The 22,650-nt window shown below is 33.4% G+C and overlaps 1 protein-coding gene across 2 annotated transcripts in view; it reads right to left on the bottom strand.

The window, feature by feature from the left end:
• The window catches only part of samd4a (sterile alpha motif domain containing 4A), a 63,259-nt gene that overhangs the window by 7,559 nt on the left and 33,050 nt on the right, over positions 1-22,650 (bottom strand). The window contains exons 3-10 of one of the 2 annotated variants that reach the window (XM_073827211.1): positions 14,987-15,241; positions 14,745-14,854; positions 11,022-11,108; positions 9,714-9,945; positions 9,389-9,474; positions 7,599-7,711; positions 4,974-5,172; positions 3,100-3,226 (exon numbers count right to left, since the gene is read on the bottom strand). In XM_073827211.1, coding sequence (XP_073683312.1) covers positions 3,100-3,226; positions 4,974-5,172; positions 7,599-7,711; positions 9,389-9,474; positions 9,714-9,945; positions 11,022-11,108; positions 14,745-14,854; positions 14,987-15,241 — 1,209 coding nt within the window. The remainder of the gene's footprint in view (positions 1-3,099; positions 3,227-4,973; positions 5,173-7,598; positions 7,712-9,388; positions 9,475-9,713; positions 9,946-11,021; positions 11,109-14,744; positions 14,855-14,986; positions 15,242-22,650) is intronic. The other variant, XM_073827212.1, reaches the window with a different exon arrangement.

The raw sequence follows: 22,650 nt of genomic DNA on the forward strand, positions 1-22,650 counted from the left end.
AATGCATTTTTGGCTATTGCTACAAATATACCTGTGCTGCTTAAGACTGGTTTTCGTGGTCCAGAGTCAAAAATGGGAACAGCACATAATGCAGGGCAGATTTGAACAGGGATCTATGATATATCTTTTTTATTAGATACTTATTAAAAGAACAGTTCACCCCAAAATTAAAATTTGCTGAAACTTTACTCCTTTCTTCATCAGAATTTAGCATTACATCACTAGCTCACCAATGGATCCTTTGCAGTGAATGGGTGCCGTCAGTATAAGAGTCCAAACTGCTGATAAAAACATCACTATAATCCACAAGTAATCCACAGCACTCCAGTCCATCGGTGTGTGTAAAAAACAAATCCACAATTATGTCCTTTTTTTGACGGCACCCATTCACTGCAAAGGATCCATTGGTGAGGTAATGCTAAATTTCTCCAGATCTGTTCCAAAGAAGAAACAAACACATTTACATCTTGGATGGCCTGAGAGTGAGTACATTTTCATTTTTTTTGGTGACTGTTCCTCATAATGAAGCATCCCGTTGGAGCAACCAGTGGTTGAGTGTTTTTCTCAGAAACAAAACAGATACAAATCGCTCTTGCTAGGTTTAAACCATTACCCTTAACAGTTAAAAGCCCAGACTTTATAAGTCAGATGAATCTCAGATCAAAGAGGTTCTAATTTCAAAAAGATGGTCTTTTGACCATCAACCCACTCGAAAAAGGCAAACAAAGATGCATTTCAAACCTCTCAGAGTGTCCCATTTACATCATACTACAACAGATCAATAGTTCCAAAATGCGACTTCAGTTTTCAAAATTCACAGCCATTATGCTTGCAAATTGGATTGAACTGTTTGTGAACCGATTGTGTTCATAGTTCCCTCAGTAGTACACTGGCCTACAGTCTTAGCTCTGTTCTGAAGAGTAGCTTCAGCCTTAGTGGGGCAGACTCTGACTGCTCAGGCTGGGCTGGCCCTTACTGTGTTCGTCTTTAGCTGAGTCAACAGCAAACGGTCCTTTGAAAATCCCTTGTGGGAAGAAAGAGCTGAGTTAGGCAACCACTGGCTGGACAGAACAGACAACCTGCTATTTTTAAGCAGCAAATCCTGTAAGGCCCATCAAGTCTCTCCCTCTCACAGCGTTCCCTCTTTGTTGCCGTTGAATTAATCAAGGCGTTAATAGGAACACGTTTGGATGGGCGGCAATGAGAACACAAGGGGGAACGAGTCGGAGAGAGAAAGTGGCAGAAAGCACAAAGAAAGTCATTGTGGCATGCAGCCTAGCAGACAAAAACACTGTACACACTCTGGTGCACAGCCTCTCTTTCTTCCCTGAAAGGGGTTGAGTATTTCTGTAGATCCATGAGAACATAGCAAACTAAAGGAAGTGAGTTTCAGCTGCAGTCAGAGTGGAGCCACAGAGAGAGAGGAACATCTGTCTGCTCTGAATGTGTGTCAGTGGAGCACGCAGCACGGAGAAGCCGGAAAAGTTTAGCTTTGAATGTGTGACACTGTTTCAGTAAGAAAAACAGACATTGTTTCTGACCACTAACAAATATTTTGTTTTATTAGCTTGACAAAAGCCATTCTACACTTCCATTGTGTTTTATTATACCCAAGAATTACATTTATGATCAGGGTATTAGCATGCTGATTGAAATGATAAATCTTTATAATCCACAAAAATCAGGAAGTGCTGTCCGCTCACTTTAAGGATTAGTTCACTCCTGAATTAAAATCTCCTGATCATTTACTCACCCTTATGTCATCCAAGATGTGCAATTCTTTCTTTTTTTATTTAAAAAGAAATTAAGGTTTTCATTTCAAGATTTTTCTCCATATACACTTGAAAAAAGGCTCATCTTATTTAGTATTTTTATCTTGTTTCTAGTCAAAATATCTTCAATTAAGATGCATTTACGAGAGAAGATAAATGACATAAGATATTTAATCTTGTTTTAAGGAAAATGCACTTAATGTAGTTTTTTCCTCCTGGAAGCAAGTGAAAATATCTGCCAGTGGGGTAAGTAAAATATTCTGAAAACAAGAGTATTTTACTTACCCCACTGGAAGATCTTATTCACTGCACTCTTAAAAATAAAGGTGCTTCACAATGCCATAGAAGAACCTTTTTTGTCTAAATGGTTCCATAAAGAACCTTTAACATCTGAAGAACCTTTCTGTTTCACAAAATGTTCTTTGCGGCAATAGAAGGTTCTTCAGATTATAAAAAGGTAAGAAAGAAATGGTTCTTTAAAGAACCTTTGACTGAATCATTCTTTGTGGAACCAAAAATGGTTCTTCTATGGCATATCTGTGAAGAACCTTTTAAAGCACCGTTATTTCTAAGAGTGTCCACTTAATTAAGTATTTTTACACTGGAAACAAGACTAAATATCTTATGTCATTTTGCTTATCTAGAGAATGCATCTTTTAGATATTTTGACTAGAAACAAGACAAAAATACTCTTTTTTGTGTGTGTAGTGGAAGGTCTAAATTCCAGTTTCAATGCCGCTTCAAAGGGCTCTACATGGTTACAGCCAAGGAATAAAGGTCTTGTCCAGCGAAACAATCACAATTTTTAACAAAAAATAAACATTTACATACACAAAAGCTCATCTTGCAAGCGCATGCACGTCTTTACATGTTATGTAATGACATTAGAAAAGTTCTTTGTCTCTGTAAGTCGTAGATGCACATTATTTAGAAAATGACCGATCGTTTCACTAGATAAGAACCTTATTCTTGCGCTGGGATTGTGTAGAGCCCTTTAAAGCTGCACTGAAACTGCAATTTAGACCTTCAACCCGTTGATCCCCATTGAAGTCCACTATATGGAGAAAAATCCTGGAATGCTTTCCTTGAAAACCTAATTTATTTTCGACTGAAGAAAGAAAGACATGAACATCTTGGAAGACATGGGGGTGAGTAAATGATCAGAAAATCTTAATTCAGAAGTGAACTAATCCTTTAAAAAAAAAGTGCATTTACAGAGACTTTTAATGCAGCATTTCTACCTCCAAGCTTCCTAACTGGAGGGCAGCTTTTTTAAACTATTGCCTCTTTTACACATGATCAGTGTGTTTGAGTTCATGTGTCTTACCCGTTTGCTGGAACATGGCCATGGTGTGTGGATTGGTGTGGACGGGTAGTGATCGAGTCCTCTGAACTGAGCTGTGAGTGCGGCTGGGCATGCTGTTACTGCCCCCTGGATTGGCAAACCACAAACCCTAACACAAAAACACAACAGCCTGATTATCACCTTTTTTATTTTATTTAGACCTTTTGTTGGTCTAAACATAAAATGACTATATGACTAGTTAAAATGAATTTATTCATTGTAAAACATTGACTTTTTTTGGATAAAAAATATGTTTATGAATCTAACAAAAACATGTCAATGTCACACTTCACCATAAACAAAATTATATTTTATAATTTATTTTTATTGTATTTTACTATAGTTTTGTTTTTAGTTTCTTTTTTGGCATTGTGACATTGTTTTGTATGAAAGTTAAGCATATTTACCTAATATTACTTTATTCCACTTCAACATTTTATATATATTTTTTTATTAACAATTATGATTCTCATTACTGTAATTTAATCATTTTTAACTTTTAAAATTCATGTAATGTACATATACATATATATTTAATGCATTATGAATTTTGTTGAAGAGAAATTGGGGATGGGGGAAATATTTTCAAATGATTTTTTTCGTGATGCAGAAAGCAACAATGGAATCGTGAAATTCAGTCATAAAAATGTAATAAATAATATTTAAAAAATTACTGTTAAAGAAATATTTAGCAGAAAAATTATTTACCAGAATAATGTAAATATACAACACATTATTTCTGAAAAATAAATAAATAAATATATATATATATATATATATATATATATATATATATATATAGAGAGAGAGAGAGAGAGAGAGAGAGAGAGATTTTTCCTCTTTTTTAAAAAAAAAAATCATAAATTAGAGATGCTTTTGATTATTAATATTAAATGAAATTATTAAAATGAAATTTTAATCATTCAGAAAATTAATGGAAAACAGAATTTGGTAAAAAAAAAAAAAATAAGGCCTTAAAAATGTAATTTGGTTAAATTTTAAATAAACTGTTTAATATTGTAAGTTTCATGATTTCAATTAATTAGACATGCTTTTTTATTAATAACAATTAATTTAACCATTAAAACAGAGTCTAGAAAAAAATTAACATTAAAAAAAACAGAATCCAGACAAATTAAAACTGAAAACACAGAATTTGAAAAAATAAAATAAAATGAATGTCATAGGGCCTTATGGATTTTAGGGTGATGTATCACCTGGACAAGTAACTGATCCTTTAGTAAATTTCATCCATTCTTGTAGTGATCTGATGTGAATAAGTTCTAACCTGCGTAACTGACTTTCATTCACTCTTTCACTCCCTTCATTTGACTCCCTCTCCCCCTTTCCTGGCCCTCCCGTACAGAGGAGCAGGGAAAAACAGGAAATGCCTGTGCACTGTTCTCACTGCCTCTGACTAGCTCCCTCTCTCTCACTCTCTCTTTCTTTCTCTCCTCTTCTTTTCTTCCCTCCCCTCTCTCTCTCTCTCTCTCTCTCTCTCCTCCCTCCAGTCGCACTTCTCCCCACATATGACTCATCGGCTGTTTCGCGCACCTAACCCCACCATCCACAGACTCTGAACCAGGGAGGCAGTTGGAACTTCCTCCCATTGTAAGCGTGCCTAGAAAAATGTTTGAGCAGACATGCAAGAATGCCAGGTTATCACTACGTTTCCAAAACCCGATCCTCAGTTGTTCCATTCAGCAGTGATGTAGGATTTCTGGAATGCTGTAAATTGCCTCCAGCTCCATCCACTTCAAAAACTAGAGCTCCCTACAGTTTGAAGTGGTAATGGAGTCATTTACGCTTCGGGTTCGGTGTTGAGGGCACTAGGGTAAGTTTGTGAAATGACAAACCTGTCTTCCCTGCTTTAGGCCGGTAGGGGTGCTGCTGCCACTTCGGGGGGTTGGTCCAAACAGGCCGGTGGTACCCAAAAGGATCGGTCTTACACCAGGCAAACTCCGCATCTGATACTGGCGCAGGTTCCTTCGGGTGGGAACGCCGCTGCCTACGCAGCCCGTGGTTGGGAGGGAGTTGGACTGACCGTAACGACTGCTGAAAAGAGACAAACCGACAATGTTGTAAAATACTAATCAGATGATATTACAGAAAGAGAAAGCAACTTCAAAAGTTGTAAAATTAATAAACAAATGTATTATTATTTCAGTCTTAGTGGTGTTGGGTGGTGTTCTAAAATGAGGAGGGAAAGTCCCTCAAAGTTTTTTTTTTCTTTTTAAATGTCCCAATCACATTTCTTGGTTAAACAAACAATACTTACAGTATACTATGAGAAAAAAAAAATCTGTTTTATATTTTTACAACAATGTAATTAATATTCTGCTTATTAAAGCCATGTAGGAATCTCAAGTAAGTATTTTTAAGCATTTTACATTTACTCCAAAATAATAACTCAAGTTAATTACAATTTAAACTATATATTTTATTTGTGAACTTATGTTCAGCTATTCTTTCTAACAGTTAAAAAAAAACTTTCACCAAGCTGATTACTCACTAAAACATCCCACAGATCGTTTTCACGTCATTTTAACACAACAAAGTGTTTACATATAGTCCACAACAGAAAATAATAGTTGAATTTATAAAAATTACCCTTTTCAAAAGTTTACCTCCCCTTGATTCTTTATACTGTGTTGTTACCTGAATGATGTGTTTTTTGTTTAGTGATAGTTTTCATGAGTCCCTTGTTTGTCCTGAACAGTTAAACTGCCTGCTGTTCTTCAGAAAAATCTTTTAGGTCCCACAAATTCTTTAGTTTTTCAGCATTTTTGTGTATTTGAACCCAAATGCTCACTGATGCTCCAGAAGGAAAACAATGCATTAAGAGCCGGGGGTTGAAAACTTTTGAATAGAATGGAGATGTGCACATTTTTCAAAATTTTGCCTAAATATCATATTTCTTTCTTAATTTTGTACTGCCCTTCAGAGGCTCCAGAAGATAGTTACATGTTTCCCAGAAGACAAAATAAGTTAAATTTACCCTGACCTTCAAATTCAAAAAGTTTTTAGCCCCTGACTCTAGAGTGAGCTTCTGAATCTTCTGTAATAGTTGCATATGAGTCCCTTAATTATTCTCAGCATGAAAAAATGGATCAAAAACCATACAGTCAGTGTTGGAAAGGGTTCAAATACACAAAAGTGCTGAAAAACCAAAGAATTTGTGGGACCTGAAAGATTTTTCTGAAGAGCAGCGGGCACTTTAACTGTTCAGGACAAAGAAGGGACTTGTGAACAACTATCACTAAAACAAAAAAACACAACTGTGGATTATTCAGGTAACAACACAGTATTAAGAATCAAGGGGATGTAAACTTTTGCACAGGGTTATTTTTTTATAAATTCAACTATTATTTTCTCTTGTGGACTATATGTAAATATCTTTTATGTGAAATATCTTATTCAGGTCAGTACTAAATAAAAAATAACATGCATTTTGCATGCTCCCTCTTATATTGGTAAAATAATTAACATTTTGCAGATTCCGAAAGTTTGACCTCAACTGTACCCCCCAGCAAACTCACTGCACACTTTAGGGGGTCTTTTAAAACTCAATGGACTCAGGGGAGGCGAGAGAGATGCTGTAACTTTATCCACTGGTATTGCTGTTGGCCAGTGTTTCTTTAGAAAAACGAGTGATTTATACGATTTTTAAAATTATATTTTGTTGTTTTTAGCGTAGTTTTTTGTACTACTTTTTTTTTTCTCACCAATATTGTGAGCTTTCTCGAAGGAAATGCCTCTTTAGTTACTTCAGTTGACAGGCCTAGTTTCTATTAAAAAACTCATGTTTTAACAAAGTTACAAAGTTTAAGAAGCACTGATGTAGAAGTCTGTGAAACAGGAGATTCTTGTTGAGTATCATATGCTCTATTTTCAGCCCGTGATGCAATCCAGTATAGGGAGTGACGGCAAACCATGACTCATGGTCCTAAACACATCTGTGTGGTCTGTGGTATCAGATCATCATTAAAGTATTAGCCCAATAAATAAAAACACAGATGGCAAAAATTCTGCCCTAAATCAATCAACGTATCTGACAGAGTAAACCTCAAAGAACTGCTCTTGCCTAATGCCTGTCCTCAGTCCACCGTATTACGTCATTCTGTAACAAACCTGGTTTTGTCGGGAAACACTGCTCTGTTAATCAACTGTCATTGTGAAAAACTTACAATGAAATTTGGATCATTTTCAACATGTTTTGGTTGATGTCAAATTTTCACCAAATAAAATATAACGGATAACAATGGACATTTTGAAAGGTGAATGTGTATTTTTAGATAAAATAGAGGGTTAAAACTTCAATAATACTTGCCCAAAGGCTTTAAATACGTCAGAACAATGTGTTAAAAAATATTATGTTAACTTTGGAATTATATTTACTGCATCATAGCTCTATCAAGGGATCATAGACAGAATCTAAACTGAACCTTGGTTCTAACCATGACCTGCAAAATCCACTTTACCTTCTTCTCTGTCCTGTGAGGTCCAGGAGAGTTTTGCGTGAAATTGACCGGAACTGCACCTGCACCTGCTGTTTCCATGACAACAACCTCTTCTTCTGCGTCTCTGTGAAGGCCTGTAAGGGGTTGGAAAGAGAAATTTCCAGTCCAGCAAAACACTGCTCAGCATACTTCACACCTCATAACTGATCACTCCAGAACCATGTCTAATGGGACTATGCCTGCTTGTTCTTAAATTTAGTGTGTAACATGTTTATTAGTTTTAATAAAAAAGAGAATACAAAACAGAAAAGAGAACTGCATGCTTGCTATCTTCTGACCTTCACAGTCTGACATGAAAAACTAAAGCAATTGTTGCACTTCGATTTGAACAAATGCACCTAATAAACGCTTAAACACCATGAAATCAAAATTAATGCTTTGTGAATTTGTCAATATTTTTAAATCAGATTATTTTTTTAAATCAGAGACAATCTTTAAAATCTGGAGTCTTTCTGATAAGAAGACGGTAAATATACATATTTACACTCCCCTTCAAAACTTTGTCAGATTTTTCTGCTCATCAAGGCTGCATTTATTTGATTAAAAATACAGAAAAAAATAGTAATATTGTGCAATATTATTGCAATTTAAAATAGCGGTTTTCTATTTTAATATATTTTTTAAAAGAATTCATTTCTGTGATGCAAAGATGAATTTTCAGCATCATTACTCCAGTCTTCACTGTCACATGAATCTTCAGAAATCACTCTAATATGCTGATTTATTATTAAATTTTGGAAACAGTTGTGCTGCTTAATATTTTTTTGAAACCTGTGATACTTTTTTCAGGATTCTTTGATGAATATAAAGTTAAAAAGAATATCATTTATTAAAAATAGAAGTCTTTGTAACAATATATACTGCTGTTCAAAGTTTAGGGACAGTAATTTGTTTGAAAGAAATTAATACTTTTACTCAGCAAGGATGTGTTAAATTGATAAAAAGTGAAAGTAAAGATTGTTAGAAAAGATTTCTATTTTAATTAATGCTGTTCTTTTTAACTTTTTATTAATCAAATAATCTTGAAAAAATATTACAGGTTCCAAAAAAATATTAAGCAACACAACTGTTTCCAACATTGATAATAAATCAGCATATTAGAATGATTTCTGAAGGATCATGTGACACTGAAGACTGGAGTAATGGCTGAATGAATTTAGCTTTACATCACAGAAATAAATTATATTTTAAAGTACATTAAAACAGAACACTCTTATTTTAAATTGCAATAAGATTTCATAATACTACTTTTTCCCCCTGCATTTTTGATCAAGAAATCAAGAAATCTTACTCATCCCAGATTTTTTAATGCCAGTGTGCGTGTATATATATTATTATATATATTATATTATATTTATTAACATTTTAAATTAGATTTCATTTTTATATTACCATTATTTATTTTTAGATTCAGTTTAGTAATTTTCACATGCATTTAGCTTTTTTTCTTTCTCTGATTTACTTTAAGTAATTTTATTGTTTAATTTATTTTAGTTGGCTACCAAGGCAAACATCTCTAATTTTCGCTCATTTAATTACTTAAAAATTATTTGTAATAGTTTTAGTTTTGGATAACAATAACAATAATGTGGTCTACTAACCATTTTATTTCCATTATATACAATTTTTCTGAGTGGAACGGGATATTCAACAAGTGAGGACTTGATTATATCCATTGGAAATAATAAAAATTAGATTTATTTTTCACAATAAGACCAAAACCTTTTATGTATTAAGAAATGAACACTCACCTCATGGATTAGGCACTTATCAATAAGCTGTAGGTAGGAACTAATGTTCTCCTCATCCGACCCGGAGACAAGGAGCTGTGTGCAAACTGTCACAAAAACAGAAAATGGCCAAAACTATATTAGTTCAGTCTGACTTTTAATCTCATATAGTTATGGAAAACTCAGCAAAGAGCTGAGGGAAGTAAATTACATAATCTCTGTCTGACATCTTATGACCCATTTTTCAGTCTGTAAGATAAAGCTATTTGGAAATGGAAAGCGGTGACCTAAACATTCCACAAAGCCTTAAATAATTGTTAGATTACGGGAAGAACTACGTATGAACCTTTGCCCATGACGCGAGTGAACTGAGCGGGGATGTCTCCCTCAGTTATGACCGTGGAGCTGCCCTCCGTCTCTCCTCCGCCCAGGTGGGAACTGGCGATGCTGCTCTTCCCTTCTGCGCTCAGCAGGTGGCGCTGTGAAGACTCCTCTGTGCTGCAGGCTTTAATGGGTGACAGGATGATCTGGTGGAGCTCCTGCAAAGGAGCACGTAGATTCCCTCCCTCCAAAATGTCCTGGAAGAGAGAGAGATGACAAATGAATGGATGCGAGCGTAGTTGTTATATTCAAGGTTGCGGTGCGGCATTATTTTGGACGCTTCCATAAATTCAATACGGGCAACTGTCGGGTGTCGGGATATTTCAGACATGTAATGAGGCGGAAAATGACATGCGAGGACAAAATAAAGGTCTACCAAAAATACGAGCATGTTTGTTTCCCCGTCGCACAGTGCGACTCTTAACAGGGCCGACACATGCGGGACATTAAAACTTTAAATGGATCCAGCTATCAGGAGGAGGTGTCTTATTTCTGATGCTACAAATGCATCGAGATGGAAAGCTTGATGAAAAGGTTGCTCTGAAATTAGACATCTGGCTCCTTCTTGTCTCTTGTTGTTTCAAATATTGTGTCCTTGAATTAAATAGATGACATTTAATAATTAACCCACATTAAAATTGCATGTGAAAGCGATAATGGCAAAGGTTCGGGCTTCAGAGTTAGTGAGGCACTGCAGTTAAAGATCAAAGCTGGAAAAATGCTGAAGGTTCAAACCCAAATATGAAACTGTAAAAAAGTATAAACATATAACGTAAAGAATTAGTTCACTTAGACATTAAAAATGTCCTGATATTTACTCACTCCCATGTCATCCAAGATGTTCATGTCTTTCTTTCTTAATTCGAAAAGAAATTAAGGTTTTTGAGGAAAACGTTTCAGGATTTCTCTCCATATAGTGGACTTCAATGGGAGCCAACGGGTTAAAGATCCAATAAAAATTGTTAAAGTATATCAATTTTAATTTTTAAATGACAGTTTCACTAGGTAAGACCCTTATTCGTTGTCTGAGATCGTGTAGAGCTCTTTGAAGCTGCATTGAAACTGCAATTTGGACCTTCAAACACGCTAATCCCAATTGAAGTCCACTATATGGAGAAAAGTCCTGGAATGTTTTCCTTAAAAACCTTCATTTCTTTTCAACTGAAGAAAGAAAGACATGAACATCTTGGATGAAATTTTTATTCAGGAAGTGATCTGTACACAAAAACACTGACTATGGAATAAACTGAGATGGGAAAAGAGAGGCTCTGACCTTCTCCAAACAGCGTAGCATGTTCTGTCTGTCTTTCAGCTTCTGAATACTGATGATGATCTTGTGCCGTGCCCCTTTGGTGACTTGCTATATCAGAGAAAAACAACATTTAAAACAAAATCTGACATGCTCCTACTACGCAAAGCTGCTACAACATAAAAAATTTGTACAAATCTATATATGTGACCCTGGACTACAAAAGCAATAACCAAAAATACATTGTATGGGTCAAAATGATTGATTTTTCTCATATGCCAAAAATCATTAGGGTATTAAGTAAAGATCATATTCCATAAAGATATTTTGTAAATGTCCTACCATAAATATATCAAAACTTAATTTTTGGTTAGTAATATGCTTTGCTAAGAACTTCATTTGGACAACTATAATTTTCTTTGTGTTTTTATTTTTTGCACCCTTAGATTCCAAATTCTCAAATAGTTGTATCTCGGCCTAATATCCTAACAAAACATACAACTAACAGCTTTCAGATGATGTATAAATCTCAATTTCAAAAAAATTGACCCTTATGACTGGTTAAGCACTTTAAACTGCAATAAGCACAAAATTTGTACCAATTCAGCAGACTTTAAGTATACCATGGGGCATATTTACTAAACAGGGCAAATTAGTGCTACAGGGCAATTTCATAAAAGCACGGACAACATGCACATTAAAGAAATTCAATCTACCAAGAGCAGCACAAATTACCACCTGCTTTTAAATAAAGTGTTAAATAATGCTGCGAATACCAGTAATCTGACGAGCGCAAACGTTAGTAAATCACATTGCATGATTTATTTCAATACTCTCCTGCCATAAATTTTGCTTCTGAAAGAAAAACTCCTACAAATGCATATTCAATAAGGTCAGGCGCAAGGTGTCCCCACCTTTTCAGTGCTAATTCTTCATTGCACATCTTTAATAAATCCTGACAGAACTATTTTAACACCAAAAGACAGTTTGCTCTGGTGCTAGCTGTTAGCAAATATGTACAATTGCAGGGTATTTTTCACTAGAGCATGTAGATACATGACGGACGAAAAAAAAAAAAAAAAATCCCCTACAATAACAGCCAACCAATTGCCAAATTTCACAGATAAAAACTCCCAAATTCCCTTATTAATTAACTTTTCCGATAAGGTCTTATATGTTTTATACCACAAGTGATGGCTTTCTGTCTTACTGAACTACACCACCAAAAATTTCATGTAATTTGTCATAAATTATGAGTAACTGTGCTGAAAATACAGAAGGCTACAATTAGCTAAATGCCCAACAAAATCGAGACATTGTAATTAATTTTCAACTCCTGCATTACATAAATGGCTAGAAGTAACTGAATGTTTTGACTGGCTCAAACTCTCACATGAGCATGTCTGTATCTTGTAGATGCTAGGTCCTCCAATTCTTAATTTGTGGCCAATATATCTTTTTGAATGGATAAAAAATATATAATCCAAAAGGGAATGAATGTTTTATGTGCAATTGTTTTTTTTTTCATGTTTTAATCATTAACTTCAGAAAATTTGGATTGATTCAATATCTTACATCAGCTTGTAAAAACATCTTGAGAAACATCTACAGTTGTGGCCAAAATGATTACAACACTATTAGAACATTATTAGAATTATTTGTATTTTCAACTGACCAGCTAAAAATGGTTCAAGTCAGTTATTTCTATCTTTTGCTGTAGTGTGTCAGTAGGAAATATCTATTTAAATTTCCAAACATTCATTTTGCCATTTATTGTAATAATCCAGTGAAATTTTTGTTTGCACAATGAGTCTGACAACAGCCAGCGCTCCACACAGAGATCTGATCTCTTCATCATCCAGTCTGTCTGAAATGACATGAAGGAACACAAAAACTGAGACAAACTAAATCCAGGAGAACTGTGGCAATGTCTGAAAGATGCTTCAAGAGACCTACCTGCACAGCTACAGTACATGCTGTAAAGCACTAATCAATAGTCATGTTTCTTGAAGCATCTTGGAAATAACTGACTTAAAACGTTTTAGAAAATACTGGTGTTATAATAATTTTGGCCACCACTGTATCTTATTATACATATGTGACCCTGGAACACAAAACCAGTCATAAGTGTTTATTTAACCATCTGTTAGCTGAATAAAAAAAACTTTTCCATTGATGTACGGTTTGTTAGGATAGGACAATATTTGGCCAAGATACGTAACTATTTGAAAATCTGGAATCTGAGGGTGCAAAAAAATCTAAATACTGAGAAAATTGCCTTTACTAATCAAAAATGACGTTTTTTATATATTTATGGTAGGAAATGTACTAAATATCATCATGGAACATGATCTTTATTTAAAGGTGAAGTTCACTTCCAGAACATCCTTTCGACCCCTTGTCATCCAAGATGTTCCTCTCTTCCTTTTTTCAGTCATAAAGAAATTATGTTTTTTGAGGAAAACATTTCAGGATTTCTCTCCATATAGTGGACTTCTATGGTGAAAATGAAAAAAAATTAGATGGGAGTTTTTCGACATACCCCGTCTTGAACCTCAATACACAGAGTTGACGCAGAGATAGACAAGACGAGCATTTGAGGTTAAAAAGTATATACATTGTCAAAAAAAAAAAAAAACTGGTCGGTTCGCTAGATAAGACCCATTTTTCTTAGATGAGATCATTTGGAGCCCTTTGAAGCTGCATTTTGGAAGTTCAAACTCGCGGGCACCATAGAAGTCCATTATATGGACAGAAATCCTGAAATGTTTTCCTCAAAAAACAATTTCTTTACGACTGAAGAAAGAAAGACATGAACATCTTGAATGACAAGGGGGTGAGTAAATTATCTCAAAATTTTTGTTCTGGAACTGAACTTCTCTTTTAATATCCTGATGATTTTTGGCATAAAAGAAAAATCGATAATTTTGACCAATACAATGTATTTTTGGCTATTGCTACAAATATACCCGTGCTAGTTAAAGTAGTAGTTCATTTTCAGAACAAAAATGTACAGATAATGTACTCACCCCCTTGTCATCCAAGATGTTCATGTCTTTCTTTCTTTAGTCGAAAAGAAATGGTGTTTTTTGAGGAAAACATTTCAGGATTTCTCTCCATATAATGGACTTCTATGGTGCCCCCGAGTTTGAACTTCCAAAATGCAGTTTAAATGCAGCTTCAAAGGGTTCTAAATGATCCCAGCCGAGGAAGAAGGGTCTTATCTAGCGAAACGATCAGTTATTTTCTAAAAACATTTACAACTTATATACTTTTTAATCTCAAATGCGTGTCTTGCCGAGCTAGACAAGACAAGCATTTGAGGTTAAAAAAAATATATAAATTGTAATTTGTTTTAGAAAATAACCCATCGTTTTGCTAGATAAGACCCTTCTTTTCTCGGCTGTGATCATTTAGAGCCCTTTGAAGCTGCATTTTGGAAGTTCAAACTCGGGGGCACCATAGAAGTCCATTATATGGAGAGAAATCCTGAATTGTTTTACTCAAAAAATATAATTTCCTTACGACTGAAGAAAGAAAGACATGAATATCTTGGATGACAAGGGGTGAGTACCTTATCTGTACATTTTTGCTCTGAAAGTAAACTACTCCTTTAAGACTTAAGGTTTTATGGTCCAGGGTCACATATGTTTAATTATTTATACTAGAACGCTAGACAAAAACATAGAGTAAGGAAGTCATTTTTGCAGCATAGCAGTGAAACGCATACAGGATCAAAACACCAACCTGAGCTTCCAACTGCTGCTCCGTCAGAGACATCATCTCGTCATAGGTCATGGTGCAGAAGAGCCCAGCATACTTGTGGAGACGGAGACTCTTCAGCCATCCCGGCACATCTGAGAGTGACAGGGTATGATTTCTTGTAGGTGACAACTTTTAAAACCCTGGGATACTAGGTTTTTAATATCTATTCACTTGTCATAAAAATAGATTCCTGTTTAGTTAACACTCAAACAAGTGTGTCTCACCCCTCATCCCGCTGCCCTCCTCATGGAATGTACTTCGGACAGTGGCGTGTTCCTCCAGGTGCTCGCTGCCTCCGCTGCCCGAGGACGCCACGCTGCTCTGAGGAGAGATGGGGGCGTGATCCGGAGCCGGCCCGCGGGGACGCAGGTCCTCCTGGGAGAGCCATCCGTGCCCCAGAGGCTGGTTAGATCCGCCGCTCATCGGAGGGGTCAAAGACACCGAGCGCCTCAGAGGACTGTGCTGCCCACCCGAAAGGACTGCGAGAAAACAAACACACACGCGCCATGAGACCGGGCCACAGGGATCATGGTGAGCGCAAACAAGTTATATTTCTGGAAACTTCTGTCCAAAGCTTTAAATTTACAAGCTACGATTAGTAGCTCTGTTGTCACTAAGCAGACGTAAGGGTGAACTTTAAAACTTGCTATTTTCTGTCTAGTCAGTGTGGACAATCAGGGGGTCGAGTAGTACGAGGTGGTCACATTAGACTTTAAGCATGCACAATTATTTTGGACTGCAATGAATATGAGCAACAGGATATGATTTCATATTCCAGGGCTATTTTGAATAATAAATAATAATTATTTAAAACGTTATACCATCTAACATACCATCTACTGTGTATTTCAGTGTTACTGCACACCATGCAGCTCTTATTTTAAATGTAAGAACTTTATTATCCTTTAATGATTTTAGCACAGTCTTTGAGAAAGAAATAATGAGAAAAGATTGCCAAATAAGATTATTTTAATATTAAGTGTATTTAGGATATTTTATATTGTTCAAATAATAAAAAATGTGTATAGTTTACACTGGTGTTATTTTAGTATTATTTATGAACTATTTATTATTTAATATTTTGAGTTCACTTATTTTTTATATGTTAAATGTTCATTGTAATTTTAACTTGTACTTTCGTATTTTTATTAGTTTTATGTAATATTTGTATTTAGTTTGAATTTAAATTTATTTCAGTTATAGTTTTACTTCAGATTGAGTGTATTTCAGGTAACGAACAGACTTTAAGATGGTTTACACAAACTTCTATCATCATGGATGCATAAAATGATAGATCAACATACTAACTGAAAAATTATTGCCAAGTCATCATTTTAATATTAAATGCATTAAAATATTTTTTATTGTTAAAATAATTAAACTAATTTTAGTACTTCAGACTGAGATTATTTCAGCTAATGAACAAATTTTAGACTTTTCAATTATTTAATTTTTTTAGAATCTTTTGAGAGATGCATAAAACAATATCAATATACTTAATAAAAAATATAATAATTAATTTAATTAATAAACTGGAAAACTATTCCAAAATGATAAGATCATTTTAATATTAAATGCATTTAAAATATTTTTTATTGTTAAAACAATGACATTTTTATTGTCTAGTGTTATTTCAGTATTATTTATAAACTATTAAAATATTTTTGATTATTTTGAATTGACTTATTTTTATATTTTAATTTTATTGTGTACTTTTATATTTTTTATTAGTTTTATTAAATATTTGTCTTTAGTTTTAATTTATATTGATTTCAGTAATAGTTTCACAAATTGTACTTCCGATTAAGTTTATTTCAGTTAACAAACAAATTTTCACAAGATGTTTAGATTTAGTTACACAGTTTTTTCTTTCAGTTAGATCCTTAATAAAAAAAGAATAATTAATTTTGATGTAACTCACTACTGTCAAATATCATAATGTGTAAAACCTGCATGCTTCTTGTCTCACTGACAAGAACAGACTCATTTGTTCGGGATCTGACTACACAGTTCAAGCTGTATGTTTTTGATTCACTAAAAAGAACCAGTGGTGGACAGTCACGAAGTACTTAAGTAAATTTTTCAAGTATCTGTACTTTACTGGAGTAGTTTTATTTTAAGCAACTTTTACTTCACTACATTCCAAAGCATAAGATCGTACTTTTTACTTCACTGATTCATGAACAAACTGATTCTTTTCAATGAACCGGGTGAATCGGTTCGCAACAAACGATTCATTCACGAATTGGACTGATCCAATTGCAGTTGTTCTCGAGTCGACAACTCACTGATTCAAATGAGCCGTTTAGAGCGAGTCTCCAGTAAACTGTATTCACAATAGGGATGGGCGATACCACTTATTTTATTTTCGATACAATACCAATATTTTTAAGGCCAGTATCATCGATATCGATACCGATACGATACTTCTAAACTTATTTTTTAAATTATTACATTTATTAAATTAATAAGAGTAAAATATGTAATTATGCCCTTTTTTTTATAACCTTTTACACTTTATATTTGAAATGCATTTTAACATTTAATATGCAACTAATTAAATTTTATTTTCTACACGTGGTTAGAATATGTTTACTTTAGTGGTAACTACAAAACCTACAGTTGAAAATACTTGGTTTCATAAGGGGCTGCCAGTGACAGGCTGTTGCACACATAAAATACAACATTTTTATTCTGCCAGTGTATAATTTATATTAACATTACTACAAAACATGATCAATGAACTTTAAGTGTTAATTTAAAGAAATGTAATTGCACTTCTGAAATGCAAATTATGTAAGCTTCAGTTTCAGTTTGTTTATTGAGAAATAGCTCAAACATTTTTTTTTTTTTTCTGTCCTCTGATAAGCATTGTACAGGGCTGTCGTTCCCAAAAGCATCAATGATTTCTTATGATACTTTTAGGAAACACAGCCCTGTTTGAATGCACTGTCTAAAGGGAGTGAATGCTCTCTGTGATTGATTGGTTCTGTCTTGCATCATTTGCGTGCGTTCAGATGAGTAGGAAAAGTGTTCTATCGTGAACAGTTATTCTCTAACATAGGTTATGCATCCAATTCAATGCACATTGTACTCCTGGCTTTTTGTTAAATAAACAAAATCACTGGTAAATAAAACACACCTTAGTATCGATATTTTCAATTTGAGTATCGATACTTTCGATACTCGCATCAGTATCGATATATCGATACTTTAGGATCGATATGCACATCCCTAATTCACAAATAAGAAACGGGAGATCATGTGAGCGCGCGCGCACGCCTGATGCTGCGAAAAGTAAGTTATAATGTCGAATTTTAGGATAAATTATTGTAACTGTCAGTTGTTTGCGAACTAGATCTGCTGTAAAGAGTGATACATTTAAGCCCACTGAAATGATTGAATGCAGACACATCAACGTTGTCTCAATGTTTTAGGTCAAAAAACGAAACATTAAAATAACACAGATTAAATAAAATAACTCATGCACGTTCATATTCCTCGCTGCTGTAACCGTAACAGTTTTATTAAAATGCTACGCATTTAGCCCTAACGTTATGTGACGTCTGTTTTTATATTGTTTATTAACGGTATACTTTTTATATTGTTTGGATCAACTAGCCTAGTAGACAGATATAAATGTTTATTCATAACCATACTGAAAATAAGTAAATATTGTTAGCTGATGCTAACTGTCTAGCTAACAAGCTTGCTGGTGCTAAGTTGAGGTAATTTTCAGATATGAAGTCCAAATATTTATAATCAACCACCTAGACAGATTTCATCTGAGGGAAAAAGAAAAGATGTGATGTTCAGAACATGGTAACTACAGTAATTATCAAAGTCGGAAGTGATGCCCTCTGGGGGCATTTGGCCAGGGGTGTTTTTACACCACAGACAATGTTTGAGAAAAAAGAAAAATATTATGAAAATATAATTACATTTTCCTTAAAATGTTCTTCCTAACTTCAGGCCTTATTCTCATATCATTTATAATTGTGACATTCTTGAAAACAACAAGCTTTAAAACACTTTTTTCTTACTGAAAATGAGATGGTCAAATCAGTTTTCTCTCAGGTACATCGCAATGTGCTTCACAGTGAACATTACTACATCCCTCTCGTCAGCGTTGTCCATATCAACAACAAAAATATATCTTGACTCCATATAGGCTAGTGGTTATTTTGGGAAAATCCAAGGCTTTTTGAACAGAAGGTTTATAAAAAAATATATATGCTATTATAAAATTAAATTAAGTAGCCTATATAAAATTGCAAAATAGTTCAGTACTTTTTTACTTAAGTACACAAAAAAATGGAGTACTTTTGTACTTTCACTCGAGTAAAATAGAAAAAGGAGTACTTTTACTTTTACTGGAGTAATATTGTATTATACGTATCTGTACTTTTACTCAAGTGCTTAATTTGTGTACCAGTGTTGTTTTCGATGACGATGACGAAATCATTTCGTTGACGCCACTTTTTTTCATGACGATAACGAGACGATGACGAGATAAAAATGGCTCGTTGATGACTAAAACATGACGAGACGTGTGTGAGTTTTCGTTGGTGAGACGAGAATAGACGAAAATGTTAGTGGGTGGTCCGTCAGACGTTTAAAATGCATGACATTTCTGCTTATTGTGCATGCCAATTAAAACTTAAAAAGTATCTGACGCTATGGCAAGCCGTTTTAGCATTAAATACTCTTTGCTATACTAGTATGGCAAGCCGTTTTAGCATTCCATCCTTGTTTGTCTTTTATGTTCTAAAACATTCCTTCATTATTGTAATTATTGGTGAAAATAGTCGATCCGGAAGCTCACATTGTGTTGAACTATAGATCTGCTATTTTCAGAACTTATAAGTGACACTACCCAACAGCAAAATACTTACTGACTACTGAAAATTGGACTAAAACTATCACATATAGAAGTGACTAAAATTTGACTAAAACTAAGAAGCATTTTAGTCCAAAAGACTTAGACTAAGACTAAATCTAAGATGTTTGTCAAAAACAACACTGGTGTACTTCGTCCACCACTGAAAAGAACTGACTCAAAAGGGTCATTAATTCGGGAATCAGACTCCACTGCTAAAGCTGCACAGTATGTTTTTGATTTACTACAAGGAACACTAAAAAGAGCCACTCATAAGAGTCTGAATGATTTAAAACTAGCTCTGAATAAAAGTTACTTGTTAAGAACAAGCAAATTTTGCATTATCCATACCAGTTCGTCTTCTCAAATTAGTATATAAGTTTATGAACTGTATTCCAGAGCCCCATTTTCAAGCAGACTCGTGTGCGGTTGAAATGATTTAACAGCTTTCACAGCAAACATCTGAGACTAGTCTGACTAACAGCTTCTGTAGCTCTAAACTGCTTTAGCCAGAACAACCAACACAAGTTTATTTGTTTCCACTAAGGGGTGCGGGGAAACCTGGCAAAGCAAACAAGCTGCGAGTCTTTTCCATTGCACCTACTAAACAGGTGAGCCTGTCTTCCTCTTCTGGAACATTGGACCCCGTCACGGGTGAGGGCAAAGAGGAAACAAACAGAGAACGAGACGGAGAAGATAGGTTATGGGCCGTGTGAAGAGCGTTCTCTCCTCCTATATGCGGCTGTAAATGTTTGGACTATGTATAGGTCTTCGCGGGCTAGTTTTAAATAGGTGCCCAGCTAACATTACAGTCCCTAAATATTAGCCATTTTCCCTAAATACAAACCCCCCACAAAGGATACCTTACAAGGGAAGAGCCGGGATGGTATGCGGTTCTTAGTTGGGGAGGTGAGAGGGTGTTTGTGTGGGTAAAGAAAGAAGGACACAGGATGCTGTTCTAATTCAATTTACAAATGTTCAACGGTGAGTATGTGGGAAAAACAACGTTCTAAGATGGTCTTATATATTATTAGGATTTATTCTCCTCTGTCAAGGAGACAAAGACGTTTTGTTACTGTATTGTTTAAGCATTATAATTAAGGGTTTGTTGTAAAGACGTAAATTTACAACGGTGTTAGTTTATTAATATATTTACAGAAAAGAAATATATTTTTTTAAACATTAATAAATAAATACAAAAAAACATATAAATAAAGAAGTTTCACTCTTCACCTGATACCCTACACGGACCAAAGTCACAATGATTCTGTCATAGTATTATAAATGTAATGTATGCATATTATAATTTAAAATCATTAATGATTTTTTTTCACAGTCTTTGAAAAATTACTACCAAATGATGAAATTTTGTAAATTCAATTTAAAATATTTTTATTGTTAAAATAATTTCTTATTTTATTGTCTACACTAGTCTTATTTTAGTATTTTTTATAAACTATTATAGTATCTAATATTTAGAATTGACTTATTATTTCATTTTCATTTTATCAGGTACTTTTGTATTTTTTATTAGCTTTATTTAATAAAATAAAATTAAGCTTTGATTTTATATCATTTATATAGTATTTAATTTGTACCAATTAATTAATACAAAATAATATATACCATCTTTTTTTTTTTTAAAAAAAAGGAAATGTAATATATTAATTTATTTTAGTTTTTATCTTAACATATTAATATTAATTTAATATATTAATTCATCAGTGATTACAATCCAGTAGATCTATACTTTTCTCACAGGATTTGAGAAAGAAATAATTAGAAAATTATTGCTATTGATGAGATTATTTTACTACTAAATAATGTTTTGTTAAAATAACGTTCCTTTTTTATTTTTCCACACCAGTGCTGTTTTAGTATTATTTATAAACTATTTAAGTATAATTAAGTTAAATTAATTTACTTTTTAGTAATTACTAAATTAAAAAAAAATCATTTAATTTATTAATAAACTGGAAAATGATTGCCAAATGATAAGATCATTTTAATATTAAATACATTGAAAATATTTCTAATTGTTAAAATAATTATCATTTTTACTATTATTTATGAACTATTACTGCATTTAATATTTTGAATTGACTTATTTTTATGTTTTCAGTTTTCATTTTAATTGTACTTTTTCATGTACTTTTGTATTCTTATTAGCTTTATTTAATATTTGTATTTAGTTTTCATTTATATTTTTTTAAATTAAAAAAATATATTTACATTTTTTATAATTTCTCATTTTAATTTGGATAAATTAATTAATTAATTTAAAATAACATCTCTTATTTAAAAAAAAAAAAACTAAATAAGAAATATAATATACATTTATTTAAATTTTAATATATTAAAATTAATTTAATATATTAATTAATCAGAGATTACAGTACTAGATCCATGCTTTTCTCACAGGATTTGAAAAAGAAATAATTGGAAAATGATTGCTATAGATGAGATTATTTTACTACTAAATAGTTTTTTAATTGTTAAAACAATGTAATTTTTTTTTTTTGTTTACACCGGTGCTGTTTTAGCATCATTTATAAACTACTTAAGTATTAATTAAATTAAACAAGTTTACTTTTTAGCAATTTTAACATGTGCTTTAGTAATGTTTTAATAGTTTTATAAGCATTCTGTTTAATTTAATAACAGTTAAATTACAGTTTTACAAAAGAAAATGCAATGTCAGTGAAGTATTTGATTGCGCTGATTATTCTGTTAAAAATTAATAGCAATTTACCAGCAAAGTTTGGGCCCTGTTGTTAATTTTTAGCATATTAGAAGGTTTTTTGGGGGGCAAAAAAAGTTTTTTCTTTTTTTTTTTTTGCCGAAAAGTTCTGTTAAATCAAATCAAATCAAAATTGCAATTAAATCCAATTGAAAACTTGTGAATCTGAACCATTTAACGCAATAAGTCAAAGGGAACAACCGTATTTTGTCCAGTGGACAGATAAGATAATATTTATAAAGCCTACATCCTGAAGCTGCTGGAGGTGA

Source organism: Garra rufa, chromosome 21 (assembly GCF_049309525.1).
Source record: "Garra rufa chromosome 21, GarRuf1.0, whole genome shotgun sequence".
Lineage (NCBI taxonomy): Eukaryota > Metazoa > Chordata > Actinopteri > Cypriniformes > Cyprinidae > Garra > Garra rufa.